The sequence below is a fragment of the Pleurodeles waltl genome, chromosome 8 (genome assembly GCF_031143425.1).
Source record: "Pleurodeles waltl isolate 20211129_DDA chromosome 8, aPleWal1.hap1.20221129, whole genome shotgun sequence".
Classification (NCBI taxonomy): domain Eukaryota; kingdom Metazoa; phylum Chordata; class Amphibia; order Caudata; family Salamandridae; genus Pleurodeles; species Pleurodeles waltl.
This window is the reverse complement of record NC_090447.1, coordinates 769,305,126-769,321,770: the sequence shown is the minus strand read 5'-3', so window position 1 is coordinate 769,321,770 and position 16,645 is coordinate 769,305,126. Positions and strand designations below refer to the sequence as shown.

Here is a 16,645-nt window from a genome sequence, read left to right as displayed (position 1 = left end):
GAATACTTCAAGAGCTGCACCAGGCAGTCTGGTCGATTCCTTTCTACTGTTTAAGTGTGCACTAGACTTTGACACATACTTAAACCTAGTACTTTACCCCCTTGCACGAGCACTTTATGTAAAATTTGGATTAGGGACCCTCCCCCTGACCTCATTTACTCGCTCTTGGAACAAAAAGAACGATATGACCAATTGTGTCCAATGGGTAGTGAGGCAGTAGAGAATAATGAATATGTTTTATTTTCTTGTAAAGCCTATAAAAGGCAACGTCAGACACTGATTGTGGCTCTTTGCAGACTCCTTGGTATTAGGGACAGTCATACCGACCTTAGGATATGTAAAACCAAAACAAGAGACTCTGTGATGTTTTCATTTGCGAATAACCTCTCTGCAATATGGCACAGTAGGCTGAAAGCTTTTAACAAAATGTAATGGCCATTTTTATACAATCATTTTGTCCAGTCATGTAGGTATCTATATTTTCATCTTCTAATTGTACCCTTTTAAAAAATGTATGACGTAACACTACTAGGCTTGGAGGAACATCAAATCTACGTTTTAGTTTTATTTTAACAACTTTTTGATATTCGTCTAGTTCTTCACTTTCTACTCCTTGGTATTCTGATAAATGCTTGTATATTTTTCTGCCCTCAAAACCTAGTGAATGCAGTAATAGAATTTTTGTACTCTCGGGACGAAAGCGAGAAGCACCAATATCTCCAAAATACATTTTGAGAGGAAGCATCAAAGCACTGCTTCCACTGTATCGTTGGTGAATCAGGAGATTCAAGGAACATTGGAGGTGGCTTGACTGAATGCATGGCGAATTTGAAGAAGGCTACTGTTCAAGATGTAGGACAGCTGACTTCGAATATAAATAAATATATATATGTATATATATATATATATATGTGTATATATATATATATATATATATATATATATATATAATTTTTTTTTTTTTTTTAATAAACCAATGCTTTTGTTTAGGTGTGACTGTCACCGCAATCCTCAAAAGGCTAAAAAATATTTTTTGTTTAACTTGGTTGGACCACTATGCAAAGGCTGGCCGAAAAGGGGCATCTGGGGCCCCTCTGGACAGCCCCGTCACACTTGACAAAAGCGCGATGGGCGCTGTCACACCTGAGGCACCGCAACATTGCTGCTCGAGCCAGTGTCAATGTTGTGGTGAGTTTCCCGCTGGGACGGCGGGTGGAAAAGCTGACGGCGGGTGGAAAAGCTGTTTCCGCCCGCCGGCCCAACGGGAAACTCATAATGGGGCCCGCGGAGGGACGGCTACATAGGCGGTCATCTCAACGTGGGACTCAAAGTCGTAATGAGCCCCTATATGTTTATCTTGAACCTTGTATCCAGATGTGCTTGTTACTTTAACCTCTTACAGGTTGGAAAAATGTATTGGTCTCCGATACTGGCAAAGATATCTAAGTCTCGAACTCCTGTAATTTGTATGAAAGTGCATCCACTGTTTTCCAATCACTCAAAATGGCCTGTGTTATAAGTACCTCAGTATCTTCCCAAACTGTTAAAATGACCACAAACCAAACATTTGGTCATGTTCTAGAGGCACTGGGGCTCACAGCATGAAGAGAATGGCTGGTAGTCATGCCCTCGCAACCTCACTCTCACTCTGTTGCCAATGAGTTGCTCAGTATGTCATGTGGGATGGTCTTGAAACCCCTGTCACTCCTCCTAGCGTGTTTCTGATGGGAGGAAGCGTGGAGGGAAGGTTTGCCTCCAATGAGTGACCAGGCAGGGCCACAAGCATAGCTCTGGAGTGCTCAAGTGGGAGTACACGCAGTCTACCTTCAGTGAGCAGTGTGGAGTGCTCGAGCTCCTTACTGTTGCGCAGAGTGGCCCCCGAGACCCTCTCAAACAGCTCTGAGTTCAGACACAGCAAGCCAGCACTCTGACACCAACAACTCTTTTGCTTCAGCTAGTTGGATATGGGCAGCGTGGAGCCAACCCTGTCCACGCCAAACAATCCAAAACGTTGATAACTGAGATACTGACTGCCGTAACCCCCCCTCCCCCGTCCCCCCCCCCCCCCCCGTCCGGCACCAAATATGCTGTGGCTAACAACCACCAGTACATCGTCAAAATCAAGAAGAGGTGATTCTTGCAGAGTAAATGTACGCAGTGACCGCCAGATACAGCTGACAGAAAGCTGCTCGCTTTTAGCCCCAACTGCCGTCTCACCCCGTCATCTCGAACACCAAACATCAACAAGTAACCTGCGACCAACACAGACTCAAATGGTTATCATTTTTATATGCAATCTTTCTTCATTAAAATGCTGCAAGTGAGGCAAAGTACACACCTTTTCTTTTTATCTGCTAGGTCATTGGTAGGCAACCCATTACCTTCTTTGTAGTCTACAGATCCTACAGCTGTCAAAGGCATCAACTCTTTTATGGATAGTTGCTGTCTTGAGATGATTTACCCACTTCAAATGAGCACCCTGCTTTTTCAAACACAAGCTCTATTGAATGTATTTTTGAGGGATGGAAATACCCACAGCACCTGATATTCAGATTTACTTCTTCCACACTTGTAGTAAAACAATACTTGTAGAAGGGTCTGTATATCTATTGGTAGGATCAAGCCTTATTCTATCACTAGTATGGAGATGTTTGCAATATGAAATAACATTCTGTGTGCTCTTCCTTTCCTTCTGTTCTCTCCTTCTAAGTATCATTTTCTTTTGATTTGTCTTGGTAGATCCACCATACGTCTTGTATGTGCATGTTAAGATAATTACAAACGAGATGTGAATTTTCAATAGAAATGAAGATGCAAGCAAAGCTTATAAATGCCTGTGCATTTTTTACAAATATTCCACTCTCAGTGTAAATATGTGATCCATTAGTATGTTTAAACAGACACACAAACCACTTGACTGAAATAAAAAGTGCTGACATGGGATAAGATAGGTTTAGCTCAAGTAAAGAGGCAGTGCTAGTGAACCAGTGAACCATGCTTACCCGATGCTGTCATCTGTGCAAGGAACAGCAGATACAGAGAGGTGGCATCAACCTGCAGATGCCCCCACTGGTCATCCCCAACCACTGTGCTGCATGTGCCTGTGTTGTACTTGGCATGAAGGCAGTCCTTCGAGCTCTGCGTGTGTTTGAACTTCTCCACTTTCTCCATCTAGAAAAGACAGTCAAGGCATGAAAGTCAATCTCCAAGAAGGACTGTGGTTGTGTTTAATCACCTTATGGATATAGGCAGCCAAAAAAGAATAAAACAAGGCATGCAGTACCACAGCTTCCTCTATTATTCCTGTAGCTTTCTATTCATTAACATGCTTACAAATTGCACAGTTTTACTTTCCCAACAATGGCCAACTACAGCTAACATATACACTAAAGGCGAAATTATGAGCAACCCAATAATTGGATCATTATTACACCCGATAACCATACTTTTGGGATAGTAAAGTAATCTGTGTGTTGTCTTGTCATTGACGGACGCTGATGGAGAGGGTTGATGTTATTTGCAAAATGTGTGCCACCATGCACTGTTGTTACTGCACCATGCTACACAGTGTTGCATGGTCACGTGATGTACATTTATTACAGCCCTCCCTTCAGCTGTGTCCAGCACGGGTCCCCTATGGGGAGATAGATCCATGTCAGATTTTTAGTATCAGGCAGAACAGATGTGCATACAGTTACCCTAAATGGAACTCATTTACGGAGCTATTTGTTTCCCTGAAACTCCAGAAAGGATCCAGCCTTCCTTGACCTCACTGGATACCCTTTCTTTAACAAAAGTTTGTGTTACATGCAATACACAGCTGATGCTGCATTTTACAAGAATCTGTTAACATAAAGTGTATATTAAAGTGTGCCTCGCTCTCCCCTTGCTCAGTGACCCCACCCCTGCACCACCTACTGCCTACCCCTCCTCCACCGACCGAGGTCGGGGTGTCAGGCTAAAGTGAAACACGTTTTTTCCGAACTGGGTATTCCCAGGCAGTAGGAGCAAGATAAAGACGAACACATGGAAAACAAGAAATGCAAGAAAGAAGATAAGAAAAGGAAAGACACTGCTCAGAAGTGTGACTAGGAGTGAGTTTGATTGTTCAATATCTGAAGTAGGTTCTTATATCCAGAAAGTGATGACTGTGACAATATGTTCCTATTTCATGGAAGGTTTATAATCTATACTTGAGCATTGTGCAACGGACAGACCCTGTGCCAGCGTTGGCATACTCTAGATTATGTTTAAAAGGGCTGTCCTAGGGTGGCCCACAGCAGGTTAGATTCAATGTTAAAGTGATGGGTACACTCGAACATGAATGTTGTAAGCTGGCTGGCCTAGATATGGAGCACTATGTATAATGTTTTCTTTTTACAGCGTACATACTCAAATTGCTTTCTTCTGCTTAGATCCTTAGATTGTTTGCTATCTCAGGAAGCCACATTCCATTACACGCCTGAAACCCTGCATGAAAAAACTGAACTTGATTTAATTCCACTTGATTTAACTCCTTTCTTTCTTCAGAGTGACCCTCTTCTTACCTTCCATCCGCCGCATGTTTTTTATTTCTGAGAAAAGTATCCTTTCAGTCTCAAGCCTGTCTGCCTTATTCTCTCTTACTGTAATTCTGCAAAAGGCTGACAGCCCATTTCATAGATCTCAAACTCTCCTTCCCTAAAACCCTATCCCTACAACCTCACCTTACCTAATCTGAGCCAGCCTATGTAACTCACCAATCATTCACCTAAAACCACATAGCCTCCATTAATGATCACACATAACTGTTAATAATATTCACTAAACAAAACACAAAGCTTACGGGACGTTATAGTTAAGCTCACATTTCACTCCTACAAAACCAGTGAAATTCAGCAGTTATATTTACCTGACCTATCCATAACTTGCACCCCCGTAATGCACTGCTTATGACATCACATATTACATCACTCATAACATGGTCAGTGACATCACTAATGACATCTCAAATTACATCACTGATGACATCATCAAAAAAAACACTCACACACCAACTCACACCCCATACAAGCACACATACATCCACTCACACACAAATACTCACATACCCATTCACACACCCATAAAACTACTGACACACCCGACTCATTCACTCCCACAGCCACTAACAACCACTCACTCACTCACCCAGCACTCACTGATCTATTCAGATACCTGAAGTGGATGTATGAGTAGCTATACGGGTCTCTCTGATGCATTAGTCTGACTGTGTGTGGGTGCATGAGTCTCTGGGTGGGTCTGTAAGTGGGTGCATCAGTGTCTCAGAGGGTCTGTGAGTGGGTGCATGAGTGTCTGAGTGGGACTGTGAGTGGGTGCCTGAGTGTTTGAGTGGGCAGGTGAGTGGGTGCGTCAGTGTCCGAGTTGGTCTGTGAGTGGGTGCATGAGTGTCTCATTGGGCCGGTGAATGGGTGTGTGTCTCAGTAAGTGTGTGAGTGTAAGCATGAGGGTCTGAGTGGGTCTGTGGGTGGGTGTGTTAGGGTCTGAGTGGGTCTGTGAGTAGATGCGTCAGTGTCTGAGTGGGTCTATGACTGGGTGCGTGAGGGTCTGAGTGGTCAGTGAGTGGGTGCGTCAATGTCTAAGTGTGTCTGTGAGTTGATGCGTGAGTGAGTGTCTGAGTGACTCTGTAAGTGGGTTCATGAGTGTCTCTGTGGGTCTGTGAGTGGGTGCATGGGTCTGTGAGTGGGTCTGTGAGTGGGTGTGTGAGTGTCTGAGTGGGTCTGTAAGTGGGTGCATGAGGGTCTGACTGGGTATGTGAGTGGGTGCTTAAGGGTGTGAGGGGCTGTGAGTGACCACATCAGTTTCTGAGTGGGTCTGTGAGAAGGTCATTATTCATACAAATGCTATTTTTATTGTGGAGTTGTCTAGGGACTGTTCTAAGCATTGCAGGCAAATCAACATACTAAAATATCTGTGGCTCAAAAACTTCTCCCCTAATGCTTTGCAGGGCATTAATTTTACAAAACATTTTTGTTCGTAACTCAGCCTATGGTAGTCCTAGTGCAAGGGGACCACCTTCAAAACATTAACTACAAGGTGTTCTTTCTATCTACATTATCTCTGGGTCCCCACACTATGTTAGTGGGGACTCCAAAATGATAACCCCATGACCCTTCATTATCTTTTTAAGTTCTCTCATGGCTGAAAATTGTGCTTTATAGTGGGGAGGTCTTATGTTTTATTGGCCTTGTTTGTGCTCTCATTGCACTAGACCTCTTAGCCTTGAAAATGTGTAATGTGCTATGTTCTCTAGGGGCTATGTATATGGTTACACTGCATTTCTTTCTTCCATTTTTTTATATGCTTATGCTCTCTAAGGGCTGACTGTATGGGTACAATACCATGTTTTTTCCAAATGCTATTTTGATTCTGGTGTACTATAAGGCCTGTTCTGAGCTTTGCTGACAACATACTATCATATTCACAGCCCAAAAACTCATTCCATAATGCTTTGCACGGCATTACTTTTACAAAACATTTTTGCTCATACCTCAGCCTGTGGTGGTCTTCAGACAATGGGACCACCTTCAAAACACTCTTTCTGTCTACATCATCTCTATTTTCCCACACTAGGTTAGTGGGGACCCCAAAATAATGACCCCCCTACCATTCAGTGTCTTTTAATGGTGAGAACTTTTGTTTTGCAGCTGCGAGAAGTTTTGTTTTAAAGGCCTTGTTTGCACTCTAGGGGCTAAGTAAATGGTTATACTGCATTTCTTTCTCTTGTTTGTTTTCATGATGTTATGTTCTCTAGGGGCTAATAATATGGTCACATGACCATGTTTTTTGCAAATGATATTTTTGTTATGGTGTTCTCTTGGGGCTGTTTTGAGCATTACAGTCTAATGCCAAAAGTTTATTTCTGATAAAGGCTTATATGATAAAGGTATATGTTTTAATAATCTCTTCTTATTACAAATATGACCATGATTCAGGCCAACTTTACATCCTTTTTATACAATGACTGTTTGAACACTATTGATATGTTTGGGTGATCCTTCTAGTTTATTTCTCTTCTGTGACTGTCTTGTGGCTTTTTGGGGGGGATTGTACGAGCCAGCCAGCAATTCAGATGGTGGGGGGGTGAAAGTGGTATTTTATTGGAATTAGCATGGCAGATTTAAATTAGGATGCTAAATTGCAACATTTTCATTTGTTGTTGCAGACAGAGAAAGAAGGTAAATCAAAGTGCTTTAGACATATGCAGGGCCACTGGAATTATATGGCAGGAAAAGACAAAATTAACATGCAGGTTGCAATGGATGCAGAGCATCCTCTCCACATTAACAATGCCCACAGAAGGAGTGCCAGGCTGCAACCAACATGGAGGCAGGCACTTTTCCCTGTCAGCTTTCAACCGAAATATAACGTCTGTGTTCTGAACATCGTAAACTAAATGTTCTGGGAAGTATATGTGGGACCCTGTCAACTATGTGAAAGATGGAGCCCTAACAAGACCTGTGCTGGATATGCTGTGTCTAAGGGCCAGTATGATAATAAATGGATTATATTGTACACTGGAGTGTTGGATGGAGAGTACCATAAATGCCTGTAAGCCGATGTGTGATGGAATCCAGAAGAAACACTGCTGTTCAGTTATCAGAGAGTCAGATCACTGCATTTTGCAGGAAGGGAGACTAGATGTTCAATGCCAGTTCAGCATTGTGTACAGAGAATGCACAGCACTGTGGCACATCACATTGTGCAGCTAATCTTTCTTGAGACCTAGCACATCTGCAAAATGGCCAAGATTTGTACACGCTTTCATATATATTCAGGATCTAGAGATGTCATGGCAGAGAATGTAAATTACCTACTTTACATAAGTTATTCTTAAAAAAAGGGGTCAGATTTATACTTTTTGGTGCAAACTTGCGTTAGCACAGGTTTGCGGCAAAAAGTATAGCGCGGCTAGCGCCATTCCTAGACGACGGCCGGGTGCCATATTTAAGGAATGCCGCTAGCCGGTACTAAGGCCCTGTTAGTGTCCATTGAAAGGACACAAACAGTGCCTGGGAGGCGTAGGGGGAAACTGGGCTTGTGCGCCAAATTATAGCGCTACACTGTTTAGAGACAAAAAATTGCCTCTAAGCAGTGTAGCGCCATTTTATGGTGACAACCCCCATGGACATGGCTCCTGTCTTTGTAAAGACAGGAGCCATGCCCACCACCTCAATGGCCATGCCCAGGGGACAACTGCCCCTGGGCATGGCCATTGGGGCCAGCGCCGTGCAGGGGGCCCCAAGTCAGGGACCCCGAGCGGCGTTGGACCACAAAAAAAAAATACTCACCCAGACTTACCTGCGGATGGGTCCCCCATCCGTGGGTGACCTCCTGGTGTGGGTAGGGGTGGGTGGGTGTGACCCTGGGGACAGATAGGGCACCTGTGGGCCATTTCCATGGTCCCTGACCATGGGTGGAAATGTGCCTACAGGTCCCCTTATGCCTGCCCAGACCCAGGCGTTAAATAATGGCGCTAAGCAGGCTTAGCGTCATTATTTAAGGCCCTCCTCCTCCCGTGCGTGACTTTTGCATGGCCTCCCGTGCGTGACTTTTGCATGGAAGGATAAATAAGGCACTAGGGCCTTAGAGGCATTTTTTGCCCGGAACACCTACCTTGCATCTCATTCACGCAAGGTAGGTTCCCGCAGGCAAAAAATTTTGTTAACTCCAATATTTTGGCGCTAGACATGTCTAGCGCCAAAATATAAATATGGAGTTAAGTTTGCGCCAGATTTGCGCAAAAAATGACGCAAATACGGCACAAACAGAGTATAAATATGGGCCCAGGTGCTGATTTTAACAATTTATCACCTTAATACGTGGCACGCTGTATATGGTACACTGTGGTCCCTATTGTATCTAGGCAATTGACACAGAATAAAGAAAAGGCAAACCCACAAAAGTCCTTAAAAAGCACAGAGGCCCTCACACATTGAAATAACATGCTTCCTTTATGAGCCCCTTCCGCATATTTGGTGACATCCGGTTATGTACAGTGTGGTACCTCCAGGCCTTTGTTCAGGCAAAGAGATATATATTTTTTAAATTATGCCTAATTTCGAGAAGGAGGACCAACTCAAAACTTTGTAGAGGGGTGGAAAAGGCAAAAGTCATGTTTTTAAGTATCACTCCCTCCCTGTCAACATTGATAAAACCCTATACTAGATGGACTGTTCAAGGTAGGTGTCTAGATTATGTTGTCAACATGTTTCTGCCCTCTGAAGTAAGGCCGGAAGGGGGCTTGGGTATTCGTCAGGAGAAAGAAAAACTCTGTCACTTCCCTATCATTCAGTCAGTCAGTCAATTTAAAGGGTTGTGTGTGAGAACAAGAAAAAAGAAGGGGTACACTTTGCCGATTGGTGTATCCCAAAGAAGGTCCTCTTGACCACTATTTCACCCTAAATGGGGCAACTTGGCCGTGACTGGTGTCTCAGATTGACCTCAAAAGGGTGATCACTGGTCCACTGATCACTTGTCCACCCAAGCGGTCTCATTTCAAGGTCATAATATTAATTTGTTCCATAAATGGAAAGAACGGTGTGGCTTCCGAATGTCAACTGAATGTATAGGTAATGTCCTTTAGAATGAATAACAGGTTTTTCAAATGCCTTGTATTTAGGGTCATGCTGGTATCATGGTATGAAAAATTATCATGAGTGACCATGCCATGGCTTTGGAATTCCTCTTAGAGCAATTATAGAAAGTAAAAATATGGAATGTTCTCACAACAGCTCTGTGGGACAGCGTAGTGCAGCAATGATTTTCTTTGCAAACAGCTCTCTGTACTAAGTAGGTGGCATCTCTAGTCACACTGATCAGAAAACATGGGGTGGTGTACTAATGTGTACAGATGGCACTGAGTCACAGCCTAGGTTGGAACATTGTGATTGTTTGGTATCCCAGAAATATGTGCCTTTTGAAAATATCCTTCACATTACAATCTGTTTTGTGAACACGCAGAACTTCAAAGAGCTTAAAATGGTAGATCCTGGAAGCTGGTAGTTACTGGTGATCTAAAGCTGAAGCTAAGCTAACCATTATTAGTTATGCATTGATAGAAATAAACAGTGCTAACGTGCACAGGTGAATTTCTCTTAAGTCAACAGAGAAAATGAAAAAGAAGTGACATGCAAGAGTCACTGAAAAAATACAGTGACAGGAATGTACAACAGGCACCTTCGATCTGCTTCATATATGTTTGATGCATTTTCAACTACTTACACAAGATGGCACTATTTCCATGCATCAAGTAAGCAGAGAAATCGCTATAGGCGCACCTGCATATTATTCATTAGGCTTGTAAGATGAAATCATACTAATCAACGGAACTGGTAAAAAAAAAAACTAAAAGTAACAATATGTCTTCTCATTATACGATATAACAGATTAAAAGACTGGAGACTTGACAACGCTGGGTTACTTTTTTACTTTTTCCGAGTATATGCCTGGAAAGCTGCATCATTCTACAGAGCGCAACGAAAAGAAAGAAAAACATCTTTCCCTAATTTATTTAAGATAAGGTAGCACAAGACTAATGTAATTTAATTAAATCGCTTCAGAAAATGAGCTGCGTTCCTCAAAAACATGCTGCCTGCACCTCGGAGCTGTCCTGTTAATATAAATTACATATGAAAGAAAGCCCAGACTAAGAATTTCAATTCTACGAAATTTACAATAACTATGTGTCGAGCATATTTATTTTTACAAATAAGGGCACATTAAGATAACAGTCTGTCCACTCACATCAGCACCCTATGAAAGCCATCTATTGAAACAGAACAAACGAAAGATAAAAAAGTATTTGCTCAAAAGTTGGGAGATACGTGTGAAATATGTTTTAAAACATGGACAGGGACCTGGCGTGTATTAGTTCTAAATTACGAATGGCAGGTAATGGTGTTTTCAGGGAGGCAGAATGTCCACAGGAACAAGAATTTAACCTCAGGCCCAGTTTGTTTTTGTTCTGAAATGCTAAGTTTATGGAAATCTACACAGGTGTTTTTGTGAGTGCCTCACTACACCCTTGATTGAAAATATAGAGAGTAAGCTTTGATTCACACAGCAAAGTATTACTTTCTCAACTTTTGTTACTGGCTGTTTGGGGTATCTTTCTGCCTACAATGGAGTGCTTGCATTGCAATGCATTACAGGCTATTTTACATACCAAAAGGACACTGAATCGTAACACATTACTTTCTTTATATCACATATGCACTGTGCAGTGAAAGCAGGATTTTGTTTACTTGTACACTGCAGCAGTTTTTTTTTTATTATTTTGCTAAATTCTCAAATTTCATGTCAAACTGGTGTTTGGTCATAATGCATGTAAGCGAAACGAGCGAAGCTTTCAGTAGCGTCAGTGTCAGAGGCACTGAGACCAAGGGCACGAGGGACCCACTGCACCAAAACTATGGGTCTCTTTAGAAAGGAAGGAAAGGAACACTTTCCTTGCTTGCATAGAGCCCCTGGAACATTTGCTCTGTTTATTGATGTCTTAACCCTGGAGAGGAAGGTTTCAGTGGTAGCTCCCTCAAAAAAACCTAAAAATACTGGGAATACGGACTACAAATGTGCTAGAATTAATCTCTGGGACTGCGCACGAGCTGTTAGAAAGAATAAAAGGGGGCAGGGGTAATTCTGAGTGAGTGGTGAAGTGTTTTCAGACCTGGCAAGAGTGCGAAGCTGAAGGTCGGACCCTCCTGAGGACCAGATGATGAAGAGAAAGTGGAGTATTTCAGTTGTAGCAAGTTGAGATATTTGGCTGGTAGTTGCAGGTTTTTCTAGGAAGTCCTTGTGCTTCACATGCAGACAAAAGGAACAATGTGGAAGAGTAAGTAGGGGGTGGGGTGAATGAGGGGTGTTTGCCGGCAGTGAAGTCAGGGAGTGAATGGGTGGGGAGACTGGTGCTCCTGGTAGAGGATAAGGATGTTGTGATAACGCATTATTGACTGTTGGCTGTGAAAAGTGAGGTGGTTGATCAGGGTGCTCATACACCTAGAAAAGCAACGGTATATTTGTTGAAATATTGTGTATTGGGGTTGTGTTGGATTCAGTTTAGAGGTTGCTTTGTGGAGGTAAGGTGGTCATGACAATGAATTGTTTCAACTTTTTAGGTTAAAGGTACCACAAAGATTTCCATATGGAAGGCTGTTTCACGGCACAGGTATTACTGGAAAAATTAAGGATTTTGAAATTGTTTGAGCAAATAATTATACTGAGGGAGAGCATGATTCTGCTAGTGCACAGGTGTGATATAATGAAGGACATACTCAGTGAAGAGTGGTAAAGGTTGGTTATGAGAGGACTAACGAGGAAGGGCATACAGTACTCTGAATTACTTCCTCTGAGTTTTGGTAAACTAAGGTGGGGGAGGCTTTGGCATGGATTGAATGGATGAACAGGTTACTATCTTTCACCTAATTCAACTCTCAAAGATCTCGAGGTGGTCCTTCATCTTCATTCGATGCCACTGACATCTTTTGTAAGGCTGATTAGGCCGTACATCTTCAAATCAATGCTGCTGCTCTGTGAGTTCATGGCTACAGTGTTTATTGGAATAATGCAGTGAATTGATGAGGGGAAGGCACAAGCAATGTTTTCCAGGCTGACATCTTCGTGCATGAGAGAAGGACTGGAGATCAATCAGTGATGGTGTAAGGACTGAGGAGACTGAAGAATAATGACGTTTATGGTGCAAAGTGTCACAAGTGGGGACCATTACTAAGGATAGTACGATGTTCCCCTAACATTCATCAAAGGCTTTTTGAGTGAGTATTGTCTTGCAGCCAGGAGAGTAAACAAAATATGCATTTACCGAAAAGGGCTAACAAAATATTCCAATTGGTCACACAATTAGAACACTTTCGAAACGAATGGAAACTCCTGCTAACATAATGGTATGTTTTATTTACCCATCAATCGCGTAGCTCCACCAAGAGTGTTGCACCACAAATGGAGCACATCTTTGACTCAAGCACATCGCCTGTATACACATCAACACAGCCTTCATTAGCCCTTGCAGCTGGCTCGGTCAACATATAAAGTACCTGCACACCTTTGAACTGCACATGCTCACAAACATCGGCGATACTACCAAACACCTCTGTCATCTATTCATGCAGGCATCTGCATGATCTACAGTGGAAAGGCAACAGCACCTCTGAATCACAAAAGTGATATACATGTTCCCACATAAGTACAGTGACAATGATGGCATGAACAAAGTTGAGGAAGCAGAAGATAAATGCAGCTGATATTGTATTTAGGTATACTTCATGTTTGTGTAGGAATTTGCTAAGATGAATGAACCTTGCGTGTGTTGAAGTACGGAGTAAATGCTTGTTAGTCTAAAAGTAGCACTGCGACTTATAATAAAAAAAAAGATCTGCCTTGCATTGTTGTTGGGAATGTTTGATAGTACATGACTTACGATTCTCGCCCTGAATAGAAGCACCAAACGGCGAAACTTACATAATCAATGGTAAAGACAAAGCGGAGACTTTTGCTTTGCAGGCCCTGATAGAGCCAGCAATGGACTACTCCATATCAGAATATGAGCCTTTAACCTGTTTTCTGGCCACATATAATTTTTGGTTTTTCATCTGTAGTTTTCCATATGTTGTGCCTAGGGAGCATACATGTTTAGTGAATGGATAAGCAGTCAGACCAAACTACTCTATGAGTGTGCGCTAGAATGATAACTTGCATAAATTATGTGTGGACTTTTTGAAGATGCTGAGACATGTTGCAGCAGTATGCCTGTAGCGACGGCCATTACAGCCTTGGATGGGGTGTGGAGGAGACAAGTCACACATTTGGTAAAAGCAGTAAGTGCCAGAGACAATAGAAAGCAAGCAAGCACGGAGGATGGTGGACTTGTGGATATGAAGGAGAAAATGGTGCACACATTGAAAAACAGGGATAGCCTGGAGTTGGGATATGATTACCACTGGTCAGAGAAAAAAGAGCTGAACCTGGTTTCTGGATGGTTCTGGTAGTCATAGATTGACGGTCAAGTTTAGAAAAGGAATAAGTCTTCTGTGTGGTTCACAGTGAGCAATAAAAGTAACGTTGTTTGTAAGCACCGCTTGACCAACAGAAGTGAAAAGGCTCTTGCCCTTGGTTCATGGGGGTAATGCATTTTTGTTCTTGTGATGTGATGCGCAGGCATTCATTTATGTGTGTTGACATTTTAAAAAAATGTATCAAAGGACTTAATGCACCAGTCTCTGTTTTACCCACTACTCAAAGTCGTACTTACATGCGAAACACTCCAGATTGCTTTCCACTCTTTTCATCACTCAAAGCCTTCGACTATTGGAAAGCGGAACAGCAGGTAATAGTGTGCTGCCATAAGTATGTCTGTAATGGTGTTGTAAATCATCTGGGTCTGTTCACATTGTTAAGCTCAGGAGAAATGTTCGTAAAACGAAGGCAGACATGGCTTAAGGTGAGTCTGCCCAAATCATTACTTCCCAAACACGACAATGAAGAAACCAGGGTTGAGTACACAATACAGGCCACACTAGGGCAAAATGTGGAGAGTTCACATTTGAGTATTGTTAGACCTGACAGCCTTAGGTTGGTAATCCCCCAACCTTTTGCCTGCCTCCCTCCACTTTTCTGACACTGTTTTTGCTGGTTTTAGGACTCTGCACACTTTACCACTGCTAATCAGTGCTAAAGTGCATATGCTCTCTCACTTAAACATGGTATCGTTGGTTCATTCACAACTGGCATATTTGATTTGCTTTTAAGTCCGTAGTCACGTGCACTACACGTGTCCAGGGCCTGTAAATTGAATACTACTAGTGGGCCTGCAGCACTGATTGTGCCCCCCATATCAGTAGCCCCTTAACAATGTCTCAAGCCTGCCACTGCAAGGCCTGTGTGTTCAGTTTCACTGCCACTTCGACTTGGCATTTAAAAGTACTTGCCAAGCCTTAAACTCCCTTTTTTCTACATATGTCACACCTAAGCTAGGCCCTAGGTAACCCATAGGGAAGGGTGATGTGTAGGTAAAAGGCGGGACATGTACCTGTGTGTTTTATATGTCCTGGTAGTGGAAAACTCCTAAATTCGTTTTCCACTACTGTGAGGAATCCTCCTGTCATATGATGGCATTAGAACTACCCTCATTTACTGTTTGAGTGGTAGAGTCTGAACAGAAAGGGGTAACCAGGTCATATTATTATGGCCAGAATGGTAATTGAAAATCCTGCATATTGGGGAGGTTGTATTTTATATTACTATATTAGAAATGCCACTTTTAGAAAGTGTGCATTTCTTTGCACTTAAAATCCATCTGTGCATTACAGCCTATCTCCAATCAACGTCTAGGCTGGGCTGGTTGACAGCTTCCTAGTGCATTTCACCCAGACAACCACAAACACAGAACAATCAGTCACACCTGCACTCATCTGCATACTGAATGGGTCTTCCTGGGCTCAAAGGGTGGACGGCCTGGCACTTACATTTCAAAGGCTAGTGGCCTGCCCACACACAATAGACTGACAACCTACTGGGACCATGGCAGACAGACCTGTACTGAAAGTGCAACTTATGCACTTCAAAACCACTCTTTGAAGTCTCCCCCACTTCAAAGGCATTCTTGGGTATATAAACTGGGTTTCTGATTCCACCAACTCAGACACTTCTGGACCTGAACTTGCAACCTGTCAAGAGGAACTGCCTGGCTGCCCAAAGGACTCATCTGGACTGCTTTGCTGCGAAGGACTGCTGCCCTGCTGTTACCCTGCTGCCTCTGCCTTTGCTGAGAAGTGCTCTCCAAGGGGTTGGATTGAGCTTGCCTCCTGTTTTTTTAAGTCTCAGGGCCAAAAAGACTTAGGCCCTCATTACAACATTGGCAGGCGGCAACCGCCGTTGCCAAGTTGTAACCGCTGTGCGGCCGCCAATGCAGCCGCACTCCCGTGGTGGCAATTACGACATCCCCGCCGGCCCAGCAGGGATGTCGGCCACAACACGGGAGCCAGCTCCAAATGGAGTCGGCGGTGCGACGGGTGCAGTTGCACCCGTCACGCTTTTCACCGTCTGCTATGCAGACAGTGAAAAGCTTCATGGGGCTGTGCCAGGGGGCCCCTGCTCTGACCATGCCAAAGGCATGGTCAGTGCAGGGGCCCTGCGACTCCCCTTTCCACCAGCCTTTTCATGGCGGTTCCTACCGCCATAAAAAGGCTGGCGGGAGGGTGACTCGTAATCCCCTGGGCAGCGCTGCAAGCAGGGCTGCCCTGGAGGATTACAACCGCCGGGACCAACGTGGCAGAAAACTGCCGGTCCCGGCGGCGCTTCCGCCATGGTCGGAATTCGCAAGATTGCACCGCCAGCCTGTTGGCGGTACAATCGTCAAAACAGCCCTGGTGGTCTTTGACCGCCAAGGTTGTAATGAGGGCCTTAATCTCTTCAGGAAACTCCTTGTGTGCCGAAAATCGATACACAGCCTGCCGGAAACAACGCACAGCCTGCCTTTGGACGGTAAATTGCCACACAGGCAAACCGGAAAAACCTTTGTGATGTATTTTTGTGGTGTTTTCACTGTGTTGCTGTATGATTTATGGCACAAATACTTTACACATTGTCTTCTAAG

General features: G+C 43.4%; 1 protein-coding gene across 3 annotated transcripts in view; it reads right to left on the bottom strand.

The window, feature by feature from the left end:
- The window catches only part of PHKA2 (phosphorylase kinase regulatory subunit alpha 2), a 512,688-nt gene that overhangs the window by 358,730 nt on the left and 137,313 nt on the right, over positions 1-16,645 (bottom strand). For all 3 annotated transcript variants that reach the window (XM_069205013.1, XM_069205014.1, XM_069205015.1), the window contains exon 5: positions 3,003-3,171. In XM_069205013.1, coding sequence (XP_069061114.1) covers positions 3,003-3,171 — 169 coding nt within the window. The remainder of the gene's footprint in view (positions 1-3,002; positions 3,172-16,645) is intronic.